Source organism: Ornithorhynchus anatinus, chromosome 9, assembly GCF_004115215.2.
Source record: "Ornithorhynchus anatinus isolate Pmale09 chromosome 9, mOrnAna1.pri.v4, whole genome shotgun sequence".
Lineage (NCBI taxonomy): Eukaryota > Metazoa > Chordata > Mammalia > Monotremata > Ornithorhynchidae > Ornithorhynchus > Ornithorhynchus anatinus.
In genome coordinates this window covers 21,069,302-21,089,355 of record NC_041736.1, presented here as the reverse complement: position 1 = coordinate 21,089,355, position 20,054 = coordinate 21,069,302, and the positions used below count along the sequence as shown (strand labels likewise).

Sequence of the window (20,054 nt, the reverse complement as noted above, 5' to 3'; positions counted from 1 at the left end):
AACCCCACCCTATGTGAGTTAATTATTGCATTTTTAATATGAATTCACTTATAGTGGTCTGGAAAAAAATGTATTTATATAGGCAATAAGAGTGGGGTTAGTTCAAGTGCAACAGTTTGAAATGCATCCATGATTTAGTTACAGTTATATAACAAAAATGCATTTTTATGCCCTGTAGACTACCAGGAATTTGTTTGGGAGCATTTTGTTGACCTTAGTTAATAATGAATTCATGAATTCATTTTAAAATTTTAAATTATATTCTTTTAAGCACCTGGAGCTGAAAAGAAACCACGCAAATTACTGCCTGAACCACCACCTAAACCAAAAGAAGAAGTTGTTCTGAAAAGGGGTATAGTATTTTTACCATCTTATCAAATAGGCATAACTAAAGAAAGGGTGAACTGGAATGCTTGTAAATTAAGTCCAACCATGCATTTCAGTAAATTATATTTCCATAGTCTTCAGTTCATCAATTTGAATTACAGTTTAGGATATTACATACATTGTGATGTCTACCTGTACCTTTACAAGTTATTTAATGAAACAAACACAGCAGACTCATGTGGTCCTCCATAGGTTTCTGAAATTTCCAGTGTTAGTGCAGAAATTCATCTGAAATCTGTGGGACAAAGTTCATGATGTTGTATAATAATTCATGTGAATTATCAAATAGCAAGCAGCCACTGGGGAGGGAAAGTAACCCATGACTGTGTCAGTCCAAGGACTCTGGAGGAAAGTTGTAGGAAAAGTCTCCCTTAACACCTGCCCCCATCCCAACTCCCCAAATACCAGTTTTCTCCCCAGTCTTTCTGCTCCTCCAAGGAAAGCTGTAAATTCAATGATACCTGTTTTCTTAAAGCCTATTTTGTGTTTGTGACCCAAATTAAGTTCTTCTAAATGGTTAGCATTGCAAAAGCTATTTTAACCTCTAAATTACATAGGCATTTGATTTGTTTGTGAAATCATATTCTAGAGCTGTAGGGTTGCATGCTTTGCTTCTTTGTCTGTCTACCATCTGTCATTCTCCTCATTTGCTTTCATGGTTTACATATAAACCTTTTTGTCTTTAAAGTTCTGAGAAAGACCCCTGAAGAAGAAGAACCTAAAGTAGAACCTAAAAAAGTAGAAAAGATTAAAAAACCTACAGGTAGGAAGCAAAATTATTCGGCCAATTTATGACAGTGTGTTTTAGAAAAAAAAAAAAAAACGAGTACATCATAAAAGGTTTATTTTGTAATCGAAAACTGAGTCCTACATAGTATGTTTTTCTCATCCATTGCTTCATACTTTCCATCTGTGACCAAGTCTCATCAACCAGCTTCTGCTACCATTCTTAAATTCATACATTATATAGGATAACCAAGGGTTTCTCATCATTTTTACATTACTTTGGAAAGCTGGTTGCAAGGCTTCTGATCCTTGGGAGGAAGAGATTTGGGGTAAGAGTCTGGGTGGGAAGCTGTTGGAAAGCTCAGGGTGGTCTTCACAAACTCTCAGCTGAGAAGAAGAGCACACTAAATGGAACAGTTCCAATAGAAGGGAGATAGTGTGGCCTAATGGAAAGAGCATTGAACTAGGAGTCAGAAGACCCGGGTTGAAGTGCAAGTCTACCACCTGCTGAGTGTATGACCTTGGACAAGTCACCTAATCACTCTTTACCTGTTTATTCATCTGAAAATGGGGATAGGATAACCTGTTTTACCTCCCTTAAATTGTGATCCCTGTGTGGAACAGGTACTATATCCAACTTATATCTTCCCAGCCCAATAATACATCATTGTTTTTAATTTTTTTATTATTATTAAGGGCAACCATGGGAAAACCCAAAAGCAGGGAGAACCCAGTGAATCATTTATTTATTTATGGAATTGATTAAGTCTCCATGATGTATGTAAGTCTCTATGATGTAGAGAAGCAGCGTGGCTTAGAGATTAGCACGGGCTTGGGAGTCAGAGGATGTGGGTTCTAATCCCGGCTCTGCCACTTGTCTGCTGTGTGAACTTGGGCAAGCCACTTAACTACTTTGTGCCTCAGTTTCCTCATTTGTAAAATGGGGAAAGACTGTGAGCCCCCACGTGGGACAACCTGATTACCTTGTATCTACCCCAGCGCTTAGAACAGTGTTTGGCACATAGTAAGCACTTAACAAATAGCATTATTATTATTATTGTTATGTATTAAGCCCTGGGATAGATAGAAGATAATTCAACCAGACACAGTCCCGGTTCTATTTGAGGTTTACAACATGAGGTGGTAGGGAGAACAGGGGAATTTTAATCACAAAGACCTAATTTGGTGAGAATCAGGGGGATCATTAGAGGTGAAGATTGGGTGGTGATATGGACAGGGTTGCCAGTGTTAAGTTTGTCCAACCAAAAAATGCTTAGCCCTTGAAAACTATCAGGGTGGTAAAGGTGAAGTTCCAAACAATCAATCATTGAGTGCTTATTATGTGCAGAGCACTGTACTAAGCACTTGGGAGAGTCCAATAGAACAGAATTAGCAATGAGAGGAAAAGGAAATATGAGGATGAGAGGTTAAAAGTAAGTTGCATAATGATCAGGAGAAGAATCCATTATCAATGAGTTTTGAAAAGTGCATGGCTGAATTCAGGCAAGTCAAATGAAAATGATAATCAAAAATGAAATTACTATTTTAAGTAACAGAACCACCAAAGGTCGTGGATGAAGTTGAAGCACCGCCTGCGGCTGTTCCGAAGAAAGTGGAAAGGAGAGAAATTCCCCAGCGAGAAAAAGGTACAGTTGTATGGGCACCATCTGGATAATAAGAAAAGGAATTCACGTGTTCTATAAAACCAGGCTAAATAGATGACACAAATATTTAAATCCCTATTCTATCTCATGAAGAGGGTAGACCAGGCCAAGGTAAATTCCCAGATGAATTGTCTCGTCCCTGGTCAGATTTTCACACGGGCGGGGGATGCTATCGCCTCTCTAAAGCTGAGCACGGGGATTTTATGCAATTTCTCAGCAAATAAGCATGCACCATAGTGTGTAGAGGGCACATAAGTAGGTAAATCTTTTGTAGTAAGTGCAGGATGGGATAATAGCTGTCCACACTCTCTGGGATTCTGCCAGAGGGACAGTGGAAGGCTCTTGGCCATCACACTGCCATCTCCTTGAAATACAAGAGGAACCCGGCAGCATTTGTCCCTTCAAATTATGCTTGACCAATTTGAAACAGAGAAGGCTGAAGCAAGTTGGATGGGTTGATTTCCACTCTGAGGCCCCAGGCAATGCTTTGATTATGCTCTTCTGAACCAGAAGGGGGAAACGGGGCAAAGTGGTCTATAATCACACCTATCAACATATCCTTTCTCAATGCATGAATTTTAAGTACACCCACAAATATAGGCTAGTTGAGAATTCATCAGCCTCATCAGCCAGACCCTAAACACTGATTAATTCTCAGCATTTGGTAGAGTTATCCATCCTATTTGAAGAACACACCAGTGATGGTGAAATTCACCCTCGAAAAGATCAGTGCAGGATCCACAGTTTCTGTTGCATTGTGCACACACAAAGTCTGTCCCATCTTCATTAGCTTTGCCTCTGAACCCCAGAGGGCACCTACAAATATATAGCTATATAACTGTCTGATTTTGGGGAATAAAAAGTGAAAAAGTGGTGGATGTTAAAATCAACCATAATGGATTGTTTTCTAATCTCCTCTAGTAAGTCCAAATTACAAAGTGAAGTCAATTTGTTGATATGGACTGATGCTGTATATTTTGCAATTTTCTACCGTATCTCTCTATTTAAAAGCATCTGAGTTGTTCAGAGGTATTTGCTATCGTTGATTTATCATTGTGGATTTTTTCAGTGGCTGAAATTAAACCAGCAATCCCTCTTCCTGCACCTGAACTTAAACCTGTGCCAGGTAAAAGCCTCTATTAGCAATTCCAGTCTAATATTTCGAATGATAATTTGTCACTGAATATGGAAAAAGTATGTAGCTGTCCCTAGAATAGCCAGCAGGCTTATCTCTATAAAACAATAAATTGAGAAACTCAAAGGAACATGTACCATTAGCAAATGCATGTCACATTAACATGACAACAGGAATACCAGCAACTGTCATTTTTATTTCTTATCAATCGTATTATTTATAAACTGTTCTCTCTCTCAGCTATGGAATATTCAGTAATTTATGCTGACTCCCCCATTAAACATAGGCTCCTGGAGAGTAGGACTCTTTACTTGTTCTGTAGTCATTCAATTGAATTTATTGAGCACTTATTGTGTGCAGAGCACTGTACTAAGCACTTGGGAGCGTACAATACAACAATTAGACATATTCTCTGTGCCCGCAGTGATCTTATGGTCTAGGGGATGATGGGGGTAGTGGGGGCCGGCGGGGGTTGTGTAGCCACAGGCACCCACTACAACAAGCTATGGACATTGAAGGCTCAGTAATGCCTTAGGTACTAAAGATCTGCCATTTGCAGAACTTGACTATGAACTTGTGGAAGATACAGAGGTGTAACATACAGATCCTGCTATTGCGGAGTTTACAGGATAGGGGGAGGAATGCCAAAACCCAAGCTGGCTGTGAGAATGCAATAATTAAGGCTATAAGAGCAGGATCAAAATAACAAGCCCAGTTGGGTAAATACATACACTATTACAGGTTGTTTTGCCAGGGTAATGGAGGGGATTAACCAGGGAATGTCAGCCAGAGGAAGTGGGTTTATAGAAGAGCTTTGTGAGAGTGGAAATGTGATTCTGTGTAGTTGAAGAGGTGGGGCATTCCAGAGGAGAGAGGGGGAAGGAGAAGCACAGTATTCTGACCAATCTGTCCAAAACCGGAAAATAGAGTGTGAGGAATGTGTAGGAATTTACCTGAGAGGGGAGAGCATGGGTTGTAGTGGGCATCTATTAGAAGAGAATCCACAATTGAGTGGGCCTGTGTTGTGCAAAACACAATGAGAAACCAGTGGAGGCCTGGAGAAAGGAGTGATGGGCTCCAAGAGACATTTCAAAGAGAGGGTTTCAATATTGAAAAAGACCTCTTGACTTTGAGCTTGTTGTGGGCAGGAAGTGTCACTTTTTATTATTGTATTATACTTTCCCAAGCACTTAGTATAGTGCTCTGTATGCAGTAAGTGCTTAATAAATGCAGTTGAATTAATGAATGAATGAAGTATGTAACTGGAATGGAAATCTCTTTCAGAAGTAGAAACGGTTCAAGTAGCTGTGGAACCAGCACCAGTACCTGCACCAGCACCTGCCCCAGCGACCAAACCAGTGGTTGGAAAGAAAGCAGGTATTTATCTTGAGTTAACCAAATGTTTGTAACATATCAAAGAAGCCTTACCAAAGGTCCTCCTGCCTAAAAATGGAAGTACATGCATCATATTAATTGTTTTAGACTGCCTCTTCTGGTGTAGGTTTTACTGTTTCTGATGTTAAGTGCTTCCTGTTCTAATTTATTCTCGAGGTTTCACAGAGTGCATTTTGTCTATTGCCCCTGTAGTAAATTCTGTTTACCTACGTAGAAATGCAACAATGGTTGGTATAGGCCGAGACCACCCTATGATTTAGAAAGGATTACTTCTCAAAGAGCTCGGGTTAGTTTGCAAACTCATCTGAAGAGTTTAGCCAATTTAATAATCATCTAGTGACTTGGTAATATAAGAATATATGTGATTCGAATCCCAATTAAAGTGACTCACTTACTTTTCATGAACCATTAACCTATCTCCAAGTTACAGTAACATTGAAGCCAGAAAGGGCCCGATGAGCCATCTGAGAAATCCATCTTCTGGGCGCATCACCATATCTTTTTCTTTTAATGGTCTTCTTTAAAACACCTTACTATGTGCTAGGCATGTACTAGGTACTGAGGTAGGTATAAAATATTCAGGTTAGACACAATCCCTATCCCACATGGGACTCACAGCCTTAGTCCCCATTTTCCAGGTGAGGTAACTGAGGCACAGAAAAGCTAAGTGACTTGCCCAGGGTCACGCAGCAGACAAATGGCAGAGCTGGTATTAGAACCCAGGTCCTCTAATGCCCAGTTCTTTCCAATGGGCTGTGTCGCTTCCTTTGAAAAATCCAGTACTCTGTTATTGAATTTATGATAAATGTGGAAAAGATATGTTCTCCCACCCAGAATTTGTAGAGGAGAAAAACAGAGCATTAAAGGTGAAACAGAAAAGGATCTCGTTTTGAAAAAGCTATAGATTCAGCTAACTTCATCTGACTAACACTCTGATTGAGAGGTAAAGGAAATTAAAACCATTCAGTTTTGGAATTTAAGAACTTACTATGTGCCAAGGACTACACTAAACAGAATAATCAGTTTGAAAACGGTGCCTGTCCTACATGGGACTCAGAGTTTAAGGGAGAGGGAGAAGAGGTTTTTAATCACCATTTTTCAGATGAGGAAACTGAGGCACAGAGAAGTTAAGTGACATCTCCAAGGTCACACAGCAGGCAATTTGTGGAGTAGGGATTAGAACCAAGGTCTCTTGACTCTCAGCCCTTTGCCATGCTGCTTCTCATTCCCCAAGTGATAGAATAACCTGGCTTTTAAGCAGAAGGAAAAAATAGATTAAAAGCTGAGGCATCAGCAAAAGAAGATAGACAATGGAATAGAGGCAGGAGAAGCAGCAGCAGAAAGTGTAAAAAGTCATACAAAACCCACAAGCAGAAAAATTAGGTGAATGAGGGGCCCAAGCAAAACTAAGAATTAATTGCATCCATAATAGACATTGTGTGTCATACAAAAGATCAGGTGCCCTTAAAAGTCAGTGGATCAGACCCCATCTCTGGAAAAGATTCAGGGAGATCTAAACGTCCCTTAAAGGGGAAAGGGATCAGATGAAGCTCTTAGATTTACAAAATCCGAACAGGAAAGTTTTCTTTGTTTCTTGAGGAACTGATGATTTTTTTGAATAGATTTTCATCATGAGAAAGCTGATTCAGTAGAGAGTGGCAGTGAAAGAGGTAGGTCTCTCATTAAGAAAACAGATGGAAACCTCCCCCCACCCAAGTATTAGAAGCAGCAAGGCCAGCGACTAGAGCACCATCCTGGGAGTCAGAAGGACCTGGTTTTAATTCTGGCTCCATCACTTGTCTGCTACTTCTTGTGCCTCAGTTACCTCACCCGCAATTACCTCATCTGCAAAATGGGAATTAAGACTGAGAAGCGGTGTGACCTGGTAGATAGAGAACGGGCCTTGGAGTCAGAAGGACAAGGGTTCTGATCCCAGCTCTGCCACTCGCCTGTTGTGTGACCTTGGGCAAGTCACTTCATTTCTCTGGACCTCAGCTACCTCATCTGTAAAATGGGGATTGAAACTGTGAGCCCTGTGTGGGACAGGGCTGTGTCCAACCTAATTAGTTTGTATCTACACCAGTGCTTAGAACAGTACTTGATACATAGTAAGTGCTTTACAAATACCAATATCATTATTATTATTATTAAGACTGTGAGCCCCATGTGGGACATGGACTGGTTCCAACATGATTAGCTTTATCTTCCTCCCTCCCAGCCCCATAGCACTTTTATAAACCCCTGTACCTTATTTATTTGTATAAATAATAATAATGTTGGTATTCTGTCTCCCCCTCTAAACTGTAGCCTCACTGTAGGCAGGGAATGTATCTGTTACATTGTTATATCGTGGCTCAGTGGAAAGAGCCCTGGCTTGGGAGTCAGAGGTCATGGGTTCGAATCTCAGATCTGCCACTTGTCAGCTGTGTGACTGTGGGCAAGTCACTTCACTTCTCTGTGCCTGTTACCTCATCTGTAAAATGGGGATGAAGACTGTGAGCCTCACGTGGGACAACCTGATTACACTGTATCTCCCCCAGCGCTTAGAACAGTGCTCTGCACATAGTAAGCGCTTAACAAATACCAACATTATTAATACTCTCCCAAGCACTTAGTACGGAGCTCTGCACACGGGAAGCATTCAATAAATATGATTGACTGACTACCCCAGTGCTTAGTACAGTGCCTGGCACATAATAAGCACTTACCAAGTGCCATAAAAAGGAGGCATGATGAATCCCCAAATATCAAAGATAGAAAAATAATATCAACAAGAATAAGAGAAGAAAAAAGGGAAAATGGAATAGATTGGATTTATTGAAAATATGGGCTTAGGCACAGTTTGGAAATTAGAACAACATGGTGAAAGGCACAGGACAGAGGTTGGTCCCAGCAAATCAAAAAAGGATAAACTGAAATGTCTCTTTAAATGCATTTATTCCAGAACATCAGAAAGAATGTTGATTTTGCCAGAGAACTACATGTTTTTATTGTTGAACCTGAAACATTTGATACATTTCTGAAATTCTTTCTATTTTATTTTAGAAGCCAAACCACCCAAAGAGGAACCTGCCAAGCCTAAAGGTCCTATTAAAGGTAAGGAGAATGATATAAGTAATTGTGCTTCTTAGTGCATTTAACCATTTCGTTTGTGATTATTTAGACCATTCCTAAATAATGTTACCTTTAGATAAAAGGTATGGACCCAGTAATAGCATGCTATAAAAATATATTATTCAACATAATTAAGCTCTTTATTCATATTTTGGGCATGTGGTATGCCACGTGGCATGATGGATGTAAAAAATCAGATACTGAAATGACTTTTTGGTTACTAGAAATAAACCCTTGATGAAATTTATAAGAATTAAATTTACTGAATTCTTCTTTTACTGAAAGGCAGTGGTGTCAAATTAACTTATCCATCATGAACTCATTCAATGGGAATCCAATTATAATTTATCATGGAGTTAATCCTTGACCTCCCATTTTCCGTTCTTTTTGCTTCATCCTTAATTTTCTTAAACTGGATGTAAAATGCTTTAACCCCAGTTCAGTCTAGCTATTGATGTCTGCCGACAGGGGAATTCCCCAAATCCAGATGAATTCATTGTTCTCTCTCTTTCTCTCGCCCAAATTGAACAGGTGTAGCCAAAAAGACTCCTTCCCCAGCAGAGGCTGAAAAGAAAAGATTAAGGCCAGGGAGTGGTGGAGAGAAGCCTCCCGATGATGCTCCTTTTACCTACCAGCTGAAAGCCGTACCCCTGAAGTTTGTGAAAGAAATCAAGGACATTGTGTTGACAGAAGCCGAATCAATCGGTTCATCGGCCATCTTTGAATGTCTCGTCTCCCCCTCCACTGCCATTACAGGTTGGATGAAGGATGGAAGCAATATCCGAGAAAGTCCAAAGCACAGGTTCATTGCAGATGGAAAAGACAGAAAGCTGCATATCATTGATGTACAACTTTCAGATGCCGGCGAATACACTTGCGTATTAAAATTGGGAAATAAAGAAAAGACCTCCACGGCCAAACTTGTCGTTGAAGGTATTGCCATGGGCGTGTTTTAAATTCATCTTTGGCTAAGACTTCCAAAACCATGTTAACCTTTATATTTGGTTAAAAAAAAAAGTTTGAGCTTTTTCATGCTATAGAAGTTTTCCCAGTTTCCTCCTAACTGATTTGAGAATTTGGCTCCCTGTATTCCACTTTTAAAATCTTTCTTCTTTTTTGGAAAAAGAGACCCAGATGTCTAATCTTTTCTCCACAGAACTTCCAGTACGCTTTGTACAGACCCTTGAGGAAGAAGTCACAGTGGTTAAAGGGCAGCCTTTATACTTGAACTGTGAATTGAACAAAGAACGAGATGTGGTCTGGAGGAAGGATGGAAAAATTATTGTGGAGCAAGCCAACAAAATTGTGCCAGGAGTTATTGGTTTACTGAGGACCCTCACGATCAACGATTCAGATGACTTTGATGCTGGGACTTACACTGTAACTGTAGAAAATGCCAACAATCTCCAGTGTTCATCTTGTGTGAAAGTAGTAGGTTAGTAAAATTCACGTCCATATTTTCTGGTACATGTTAGCGTGGGGAGAGAGGATAAAAGAATATAAATCATTTTATGATCCAAAAATTCTTGAGTCCAACCCTTGGTTATTTTCTGATTAGAGCGGGATCATTTGGGATGAGTGTGAGAGTGTGATCATTTTTCCTCTTTTGGATTTTTCCATAAAGATCAAGAAGTAAATGTAAATATCAAACTAAGTCTAATGAAGGTCTTTCCAGTTAAATCTAAAACACCATTGAAAATGATGTAGATACTAAGTAGATCTAGTGGATTAAGTAGATCTAGAAAACAAATGTAACTTTATAATAAAGCCTTTAGAAATCCAGAGCCAAAGCCCCACTGAAAAATCGTGGGGAGAATCTTAAACTACCATTTATGCATTGTACGTGATCTACGTTATACAACTGCTTAATCTTTGAATATTCTTCCAATCTGTTATATGGATACAAGCCACTTACATGAAGTTTGGAATAGTAAAAGATTTCTCATGAATAAAAACTAAAGTATCCTACAATCCTTTCAGAGAAAAAAGAAATAAACAAATATTGCACAGTTATCAGTTTTTGATTGTAGTAGTAATAGTTTTTATTAAGTGCTTACAATAAGGAGTATACAAAGTGTGGGATTTCTGGGTTTATGAGCATTTTGGTATCAAAAATAAAAAAGAAAGGGAGAACAAAGTCAACCTTCTTTATGCCACAGGAAGGAGAATAGAAGAAAAAATTCATTTAGCTGGATTGGAGAATTTAGTTTCTTTGAACTTCTCACTGAAGTGGAAAGTCTGTCCTAGGAGTTATAAAAGCTCATGAAGAAGTGCTACATTAAAACAAGTGCTTATCTTCCAATACAGTGTTTCTATGTATAGTCCATTGTAAAAAAAAAAATTGAATCTAAAATGTGCTAATGAGGACTAGGTTTACTTCATTTGCACAGGTTTTGGGAGTTCAAACTGCAGGTGTCATTAGCTTCCTTCATATCTAACCCCTCCCTTATATGCTAAATAAGGATTAGGGTTTAGGATTAAGGTTTAGAATAATAATAATAATAATAATAGTAGAATAATAAGAATAATGCTATCTACCTGATAAATTTTCTTATTTTTTAAACAGTTAACCTAATTTTTAGACATTTTTCTTGTGGCTTTATCTTATGAAATCATAATTTTGCTCTTATTTTTAAATGCAGAAGTCATTAGAGAGTGGTTAGTGAAACCTATCCGAGACCAGCACGTGAAACCCAAGGGCACAGCCATCTTCACCTGTGATGTAGCCAGAGATACACCAAATATTAAATGGTTTAGAGGCTATGACGAAATTCCTTTGGAACCAAATGATAAGACTGAGATCTTAAGGGATGGAAACCATCTGTACCTCAAAATTAAGAATGCCACACCGGAAGACATTGATGAATATGCAGTGGAAGTTGAAGGCAAAAGATATACCGCAAAACTGACCCTTGGTGGTATGAAATCTTTTTTCTTATTATTAATAATAGTAATAATAATAATGGTATTAAGCACGTACTATGTGCTAGGCAATGTACTAAGTGCTAGAGTGAATACAAGCCAATCGAGTTGTATCCACATGAGGCTCACAGTTTCAATCCCCATATTGCTGAGGCTCAAAGAAGTGAATGACTCACCCAAGGCCATACAGCAGACAAGTGGCAGAGCCGGTGTTAGAACCCAGGAACTTCTGACTCCCAGGCCTGTGCTCTATCCACTATGCCATGCTATTTATTGCCTTTATTACGCTTATCTTCATTTGTTCTACTTCTCAGCAATAACAAATACAAAACTGAAATTGAAATCTTGAAAAAGAACAAATTGAGGTATTCCAGTGTTGATACAGCATGAGATACTCTTTATCTACTCCAGATCGTGAAGTGGAGCTGCTTAAACCCCTGGAGGATGTTACCGTGTATGAGAAGGAAACCGCATGTTTCGACTGTGAAATCTCTGAGGAAGATGTCCCTGGACAGTGGAAACTGAAAGGAGAACTTCTGAGGCCCTCACCTGTAAGCAGTTTTACACATAAATGAATAATTCAGTTAAGATGGCAGCACATAGTGCTGTTTGAATCCAAGGGGAATGGTAAAATGATTTATTTCCATATCAGCATAGGAATAAACCTCTAAGCAGAAAATTAGAAAGCTTAGCTATTGATCCAGAAGTAAATCCCAAAGAAGGATTGAACTGTAGTCTTTGTCCGGGCTTCAGGCTATCTCACTTTTTACATTGTAAGTGTAAATGGAATGACTTGGATACCCAGTGCTGTTACAGTCACTGATACCAATGCAAAAGCACTGCTTCACACTCTGTCGAGAATGTACTTAAAAGAGTAGCCTACTGGTAAATCCTAATGAAAATTAGATGGTATAACATCAAAAGAAAAAAGCCAAAATAAATATAAAATGGTACCTTAAGAAGCAATTCAAATTTACATTTAATAATGCACTCAATTTATAGAGGGCTTTCCAAAGGGCTTTCCCAGTTTGTCTTCATATCACCACTGTGAGAAAGGGAGAGGCAGGGATTACTGTCCCAATTGTGAAGATCAGGAAACTGAAGCCCAGGGAGGTGAAATGACTCACGTAAGGTCATGCAGTAGTTCAGTAGTAGAGCTGAGACTAGAACCCAAGTCTCCTGACTCCTATACCCAATCTCTCCCTATTAAGCCACATCACCACCAAATGTTCACACTTACTGTTTAAAGAGAGAGTAGGAGGTCCTAGGTGATGCATATCTTTTCCAGAAATCCATCTTGTTTCAGTATACCTGTTCTAATCAAACCCACCTCGTTTTTCCAGACTTGTGAAATCAAAGCTGAAGGAGGAAAGCGTTTCCTCACTTTACACAAGGTCAAATTGGACCAGGCTGGAGAGGTGCTCTACCAGGCTTTCAATGCTTTTACGACAGCCATTCTAACTGTGAAAGGTACTGTGCATTTACCAAAGATTGCTCAACCAATGATACTTACTAAGCACTTACTGGGTGCAGAGCACTGTACTAAGTGCCTGGGAGAGTAACATACAGTTAGGACCTGCTGTCCAGTTCTCCTTCCACACTGATTTTTTTTTTTACCTTGCAGAGATTGAACTTGACTTTGCTGTGCCTCTGAAGGATGTCACTGTCCCTGAGAGGCGACAGGCTCGATTTGAGTGTGCTCTCACCAGAGAGGCCAACGTTATATGGTCTAAAGGAACTGACATCATCAAAGCTTCTGACAAATTTGACATCATTGCAGATGGGAAGAAACACATTCTCGTCATCAATAATTCTCAGTTTGATGATGAAGGAGTCTATACTGCTGAAGTTGATGGGAAAAAGACCTCTGCCAGATTATTTGTTGAAGGCAAGTAACATCTTTGGCATGCCTGAAACTAGCCTTCCAAGTACAAAGAATCACCACAATCAGTCCATCTTGCTTATTGAACACTTACTGTGTGCAGAGCACTGTACTAAGCATTTGGGAGAATACAACATAATGGAGTTGATAGACACATGTTCCCTGACCACCAGGAGCTTACACTCTAGAAGGGGAGACAGATGATAAATTAGAGCTATGTAGAGGTCTCTGTGATGTCCGTCCCCTGAAACCTAAATATTTCCTGTCCATTCTCTCAGTGGCAATGGACAGTGTAGTCAAAGTAGAGAAAGGTACCAAAAATAATGGAGAAAGAATGCCAAAATACAGCAAGATGAAATACAATTCCGTTAGGCAAAAAGGCAGACTTCTTGACTGTAAGGAAGCAGCGTGGCTTAGTGGAAAGAGCACGGGTTTGGGACTCAGAGGATGTGGGTTCTAATCGCGGCTCCACCACTTGTCTGCTGTGTCTGCTTGTGGGCAAGCCACTTAACTTTTCGGTGCCTCAGTTACCTCATCTGTAAAATGGGGATTAAGACTGTGAGCCCCACATGGGACAACCTCATTACCTTGTATCTACCCCAGCACTTAGAACAGTGCTTAGCACATAGTAAGCACTTAACAAATAGCATAGTTATTATTATGTCACTGAATCCAGCAACTGTTAAAGGTGCTGGGATCACACTATCCGTAGAAATCTTTTTTAAAAGGTTCAGAAATAAGCACCTTCCTGGAGACAAAGACCTGGACCAGTTGATCTCTTGAGCTCCATGAAAATATTTTAGCCACTTATAGGTACCACTTCACTATTAATGTACCATCTCTGAATACAGACATTTATGTATGAAACTGTTTGCTTTTGATAGTCTTGAAAGCTATGATCTGGTAGACAAGAAGCATATATCTGATAATACAACAGTTGAGGTATTTTTGAACTCTTGAAATTATAACCCCTTTCCCCCCTCTTGTTTCCATTTTAGGGATTAGACTGAAGTTCATATCACCTCTTGAAGATCAAACAGTGAAAGAAGGGGGAACAGCTATTTTTACCTGTGAGCTTTCTCATGAAAAGATGCTGTTGTCTTGGTATAAAAATGATGTCAAACTCCACACAAGCAGAACAGTTCTCATGTCCTCTGAGGGCAAGACCTACAAATTAGAAATGAGAGAAGTAACCCTGGATGATATTTCTCAGATAAAAGCCCAAGTCAAGGACCTGCATTCTACTGCACATCTGAAGGTCTTAGGTAACCATTTCACATTTTCTCTGACCAGTTAAAGTTTTGTTTGTTTTTTGTCAGGAGGGAACGGATCATGTAGATTTTTTTTTAGACATGTTTATGCATTTCGATAGCGTGTTGATTACTTGCTGTCTGTATATCCAGCGCTTAGAAAAGTGCTTGGCACATAGTAAGCACTTAACAAATAACATCATTATTATTCACTGTCTTCCACCCATTGATGGTGTCATTTTCAGAGGCCGATCCTTATTTCACTGTGAAATTACATGACTACACCGGGGTTGAGAAAGATGAAATCATCCTGAAGTGTGAAGTTAGCAAGGATGTGCCAGTGAAATGGTTCAAGGATGGTGAGGAGATTACACCATCAGCCAAATACTCCATCAAGACTGATGGCCTGCACCGCATCTTAAAAATCAAGAAAGCAGAACTCGGTGACAAAGGCGAATACATGTGCGACTGTGGGACAGATAAGACACAAGCGAAAGTTGCCATTGACGGTAAAGTAGTCCCAAATAATCCCAGTTTGAACCCATTTGAAGTTGCCTCGTACTTGTTGCTCAGGTGAATGGAACCATATATCTTGTTTTGTCCTTCCAGCCCGGCTGATAAAAGTGGAAAAGCCTCTGTATGGAGCCGAAGTGTTTGTCGGTGAAACGGCGCGCTTTGAAATTGAACTTTCTGAACCTGATGTTCATGGCCAGTGGAAACTCAAAGGAGAACCTCTAACTGCTTCACCTGTAAGCCAAGAAGGCCTCTTCTGTTTTATTCGTTTGTTCAAATTAGACCGTGTGCTTTGATGAAATTATTTTTCTTTATCTCAACTCATCCCTTCCATCACCCCCAAACAGGACTGTGAAATCATTGAAGATGGCAAGAAACACATTCTGATCCTTTACAACTGCCAACTGGACATGACAGGAGAAGTTTCCTTCCAGGCTGCGAATGCTAAATCTGCTGCTAATCTTAAAGTGAAAGGTAGGGCTCATCTGTCATTTGGAAAAAGTCCCTTACTAAGTCCACACGTGGACAGGGATTTGCCAGAAGCCTACCCCTGAGCTCCCTCTGATTTGATCTTCTTTTTAGAACTCCCACTAATCATCATCACACCGCTCAGTGACGTGAAGGTCTTTGAGAAGGATGAGGCCAAGTTTGAATGTGAAGTGTCCAGGGAACCCAAAACATTCCGCTGGCTGAAAGGCACCCAGGAGATCGCAAGTGATGACAAATTTGAGCTCATCCAGGAGGGGACCCGGCATTCGTTGGTGATCAAGTCAGCTGGCTATGAGGATGAGGCGAAATACATGTTTGAAGCTGAAGACAAGCGAACCAGTGGCAAACTGATCATTGAAGGTTGGTCACAGAGAATAGTCTCACAGACAGGGCTAAGGTGGCCCGAGGTTGATTTTTTTTTTAATCTGTCTGTTTCTTTTTTAAAATGGCAATTAATGAGTTTTATTTTCTGGCTTAGGAATTCGTCTGAAATTTCTCACCCCTCTGACGGATGTGACAGCAAAAGAACGGGAAAGTGCAGTGTTCACTGTAGAACTCTCTCATGACAATATCCACGTTAAGTGGTTCAAAAATGACCAGCGACTTCACACCAGCAAACGAGTTTCAATGCAGGGTGAAGGCAAAATCCACTCCATCACGTTGAAAGACCTCTCTATTGATGACACATCTCAAATTAGAGTGGAAGCTATGGGGATGAGTTCTGAAGCTAAACTCACTGTAATTGGTCAGTATTTCCCTTTTCACGTGTCTTTGTAAATGTATATTGTATGTGCCGAAGTACTTTAATCTTCTTCAAAAGCTTAAGAAAAAGTGTCCCTGTCTCCTGTTTTTACTCCATTTCAAATTCTAGAAAATTGATTATATCTCTAAATGATTAAATGGTAATGCCAGACAACTTCCATCTCACTTGCAGAGGGAGATCCCTACTTTACTGGAAAGCTTCAAGACTATACCGGTGTGGAGAAAGATGAAGTCACTTTACAATGTGAGATTAGCAAACCAGATGCCCCGGTGAAATGGTTTAAAGATGGGAAGGAAATAACCCCATCTAAAGACGTCATCATCAAGGCAGATGGCAAAAAGCGGATGTTGATCCTAAAGAAACCCTTGAAATCAGACATAGGTCAATACACTTGTGATTGTGGGACTGACCAGACATCTGCCAAACTAAATATTGAAGGTAAGGCAGTTTCCACAACATTCCAACCTGGGAGATTGTTTCTGTGGTTATTTCTGCAAGAAGCTAATGTCACCTGCTGTGACACTTTGCCTTTCCAGATCGGGAAATTAAACTTGTTCGCCGGCTGAACAGCGTGGAGGTGACAGAGACCGAAACTGCTCGCTTTGAGACTGAGATCTCTGAGGAAGATATCCATGCCAACTGGAAACTGAAAGGAGAGGCCCTACACGAAACACCTGTAAGAACATTTCTCAACGTGTCAGCACCTAGCTGTGGAATTGTGTGAATCAGACGTGGTGGGGAAAAGTCAAGCGTTGCAGGGAGTTAAAAATGGCAAGGGGATCAGTTTCTAGTCTCTGTGGTCAGCTGGAAGGGAAGAGAGTAGCAAGGGCTTCTGAATTAAGGTCAGATTCTAACATCATTTCCCTTAAGTGAACTTGGGAAGATGATGGTATCTCTCTGAGCCTCCAGATCACGGAAATGGTAGGCTTCATAGAGTCAAGGTATAAATTCCAAAACACGAAGAATTTTCAGATTCATCTGTTTCCCTTTCAGGAATGTGAAATTAAGGAGGAAGGCAAACTGCACTTCCTTATACTTCATAATTGTCGCCTGGATCAAGCAGGTGGGGTGGACTTCCAAGCAGCCAATGTCAAAACTAGCGCTCATCTTCGAGTTAAACGTAAGTTCTTTATTTCTGAATTACTTTGCCTTGGAGTATCTGATGGTGTTGAATGGACTAAAATAAGCTGAATCACATTATTCATGGTGTGTTATTTTGAGGAATTTTCCAAGTGCCCTTATATCTTAAAAGCAGGCCCATGACTTAACTATATAAAAGCAGAAGAGGAGGTGTTCAATTCCATAATCCCTCTTATTTAATAATTATGATGTTTGTTAGGAGTTCACTCGCTAACAAGGACTTTTGCTGTGTGCTGGGGTGGATAGAAGATAATCAGATTAGACACAGACCTTTTGTGGCTTAGTGGAAAGAGCAAAGCCTTGAAAGTCAGAAGTCATGGGTTCTAATTCTGGCTCCGCAACTTGTCAGCTGTGTGACTTTGGGCAAGTCACTTAACTTCTCTGTGCCTCAGTTACCTCATCTGTAAAATGGGGATGAAGACTGTGAGCCCCACGTGGGATAACTTAATTACTTTGTACCTATCCCAGCACTTAGAACAGTGCTTGGCACCTAGTAAGTGCTTAACAAATACCGTTATTATTATCATTCCCACATGAACCTCACTGTCTGAGTCTGTGAGATGGAGATGGAGAACAGCTGCCTTATCCCAGTTTTACAAAGGAAGAAACTGAGGCCCAGGAAAGGTTAAATGACTTTGTCCTAGGACACGCATCAGGCAAGTGGTTCAGCTGGGAGTAGAACCCACCTAACTCCCAGTCCCTTTCTACAAAGCCCAACAGCCACCCATTGAGGGTTTTTTTAATCAGTTGGTTCTCCATCATTGGCCATGTGTGATAAACTATTTCAAAATTCTTTATGCATATCCTCATATCCATCTCCAACTCTGTTATACTGTACTCTCCCAAGTGCTTAGTTCAGTGCTCTGCACCCAGTAAGCACTCAATAAAGACGACCGATTAAATAAATCACTTTCAATCATTTGCAGAAGAGATATATAGAATGAACAAGAATACTGCCCTTATCAGTTGTTATGAGATTCAAGTTCTACGAAGAAGACTTTGCTGCGTTGGCATTTGAGGCCTAGGAAAGGTGGTGTCAAACTAGTGATATTAGGAGGTGCTAAGTGTCTGATAGACAAGGACAGGCAACATGGATGGGGGGTGCTTGTCTCCTACCAATCCCGTCCAGAGTTATTTTGGAAGTCACATACCTTATGTAGCCAGAGGAACGTGCTGTTTGGCAGAGAGACAGATGCACTGCAGATTTCCTGCTGACCTTGTTCATCGAAAAGAAACAGCCCCTATAAACTGAGACTCTCCAGTGAACAGCCCTCCCCTGCTCACATCCTTTGGGCCCCACATTCACTGGGGGGTTTTAAATAGATGCAGCCTGGTGGCTCTTTCTCTCCTGGGCAAAGTCACCATGGAAATTAGGGACTAAGGCTGAACTCCACTGGAGGCGAAATGAATAATCCAAAGTCATTTTCTTCCTCTAACGTAGCACGAGTGATTGGACTTTTGAGACCCCTCAAGGATGTAACAGTGACTGCAGGTGAAACAGCAACCTTCGATTGCGAGCTCTCTTATGAAGATATTCCAGTGGAGTGGTTCCTAAAGGGAAAGAAATTAGAGCCCAGCGAAACGGTAAATGGTCTTCTATTGGCTACTTCCTTCCCCCAGTCTGTTTTGTTCCTGTTTATTTGCTACTAGAATGTGTTCCTCCTCTCCTATTCCTCCTCCTTCTCCTCCTCCTCCAATCTCTCACCAATCTCATTTCTTCTCTGCTATGTCTGTATCTAGCATGATCATAAAACAGAGGCCTAGGCTCCCCATCTCTTTTAACTTGGATTGAAATTTACATTTTGAACACAAATGTAATATTAAATACGGCAGTCCTTTAATGTGCAGAGTCAAATTACCATAAATTTTGACTTATGATGAATGCAATCATTGGTAAAGACAAGAGGGAGGGTAATTGATCAATTAGATTGCAACTTAATGGAAATGGGTTCTGTGATTTTTCTTATCCCTTTCTTTGAATGACAAGCTGCTCTCCAGTCTTCTGCATATAAGGGGATTAGGAGGATTGAAATTCCATTTCAGGCAATTGGTCAAGCCTTCTAGATAACTTCTGGACAGATTGCTCTCCAAACATTTTTCCCTCAGCTATTTTTAACCCTCAAGTGCTCTGAGCTGTGAGATTCAAACAGGATATTTTCAGTACAGTTAACTATGTAAACTAAAATAAATTATTTGACATTGCCAAAATATATAGAAAAACAGGTACTACAATTGACAAAACTTTAAAGAATCATAATATATGCTTGACATGGCACTGTTAATTATTTCCTATGTTATTTTATGACTCTGGAAGAAATTGATGTACAAGAAAATCTCAAGGACAGATGGGAAAACTAATTAAAGTACAGGGCTTTCTGAAACACTCAGTTTTTCCATAAAAATTCAGAGTGTTCCGTAAAAACAAATTTGAATTTGCTGTATTAGTGTAATGGAATTAAAGAGAACTGAGGAGAACTGAATAGGCTTAAAGGAAAGCAACAGATAATTAGAGGTTTGTTTGGGGGGGTGTTTTTTAGTGGGTGGGAGAAAATTATTAGGAATTTTTTAAAAGTACTTGGCCTGGAGTTTGAAGAATTGATTGAATATGGATATGAATCTTCAAACAGGTGAAGGTTCCTTATCCAGGGGAGGGGAACAGCTGATACATCTCCAC

At 40.1% G+C, this 20,054-nt stretch overlaps 1 protein-coding gene across 1 annotated transcript in view; it reads left to right on the top strand.

The window, feature by feature from the left end:
• TTN (titin) overlaps positions 1-20,054 on the top strand; it is a 305,556-nt gene that overhangs the window by 177,194 nt on the left and 108,308 nt on the right. The window contains 22 exon segments of the mRNA XM_039913043.1: positions 272-352; positions 1,076-1,150; positions 2,664-2,759; positions 3,847-3,903; positions 5,197-5,289; positions 8,353-8,403; positions 8,953-9,354; positions 9,578-9,856; positions 11,064-11,339; positions 11,755-11,894; positions 12,687-12,813; positions 12,968-13,231; positions 14,224-14,490; positions 14,721-14,984; positions 15,085-15,224; positions 15,336-15,462; positions 15,571-15,837; positions 15,956-16,222; positions 16,412-16,678; positions 16,777-16,916; positions 17,234-17,360; positions 18,822-18,964. Of these exon segments, the coding sequence (XP_039768977.1) occupies positions 272-352; positions 1,076-1,150; positions 2,664-2,759; positions 3,847-3,903; positions 5,197-5,289; positions 8,353-8,403; positions 8,953-9,354; positions 9,578-9,856; positions 11,064-11,339; positions 11,755-11,894; positions 12,687-12,813; positions 12,968-13,231; positions 14,224-14,490; positions 14,721-14,984; positions 15,085-15,224; positions 15,336-15,462; positions 15,571-15,837; positions 15,956-16,222; positions 16,412-16,678; positions 16,777-16,916; positions 17,234-17,360; positions 18,822-18,964 (3,950 nt within the window).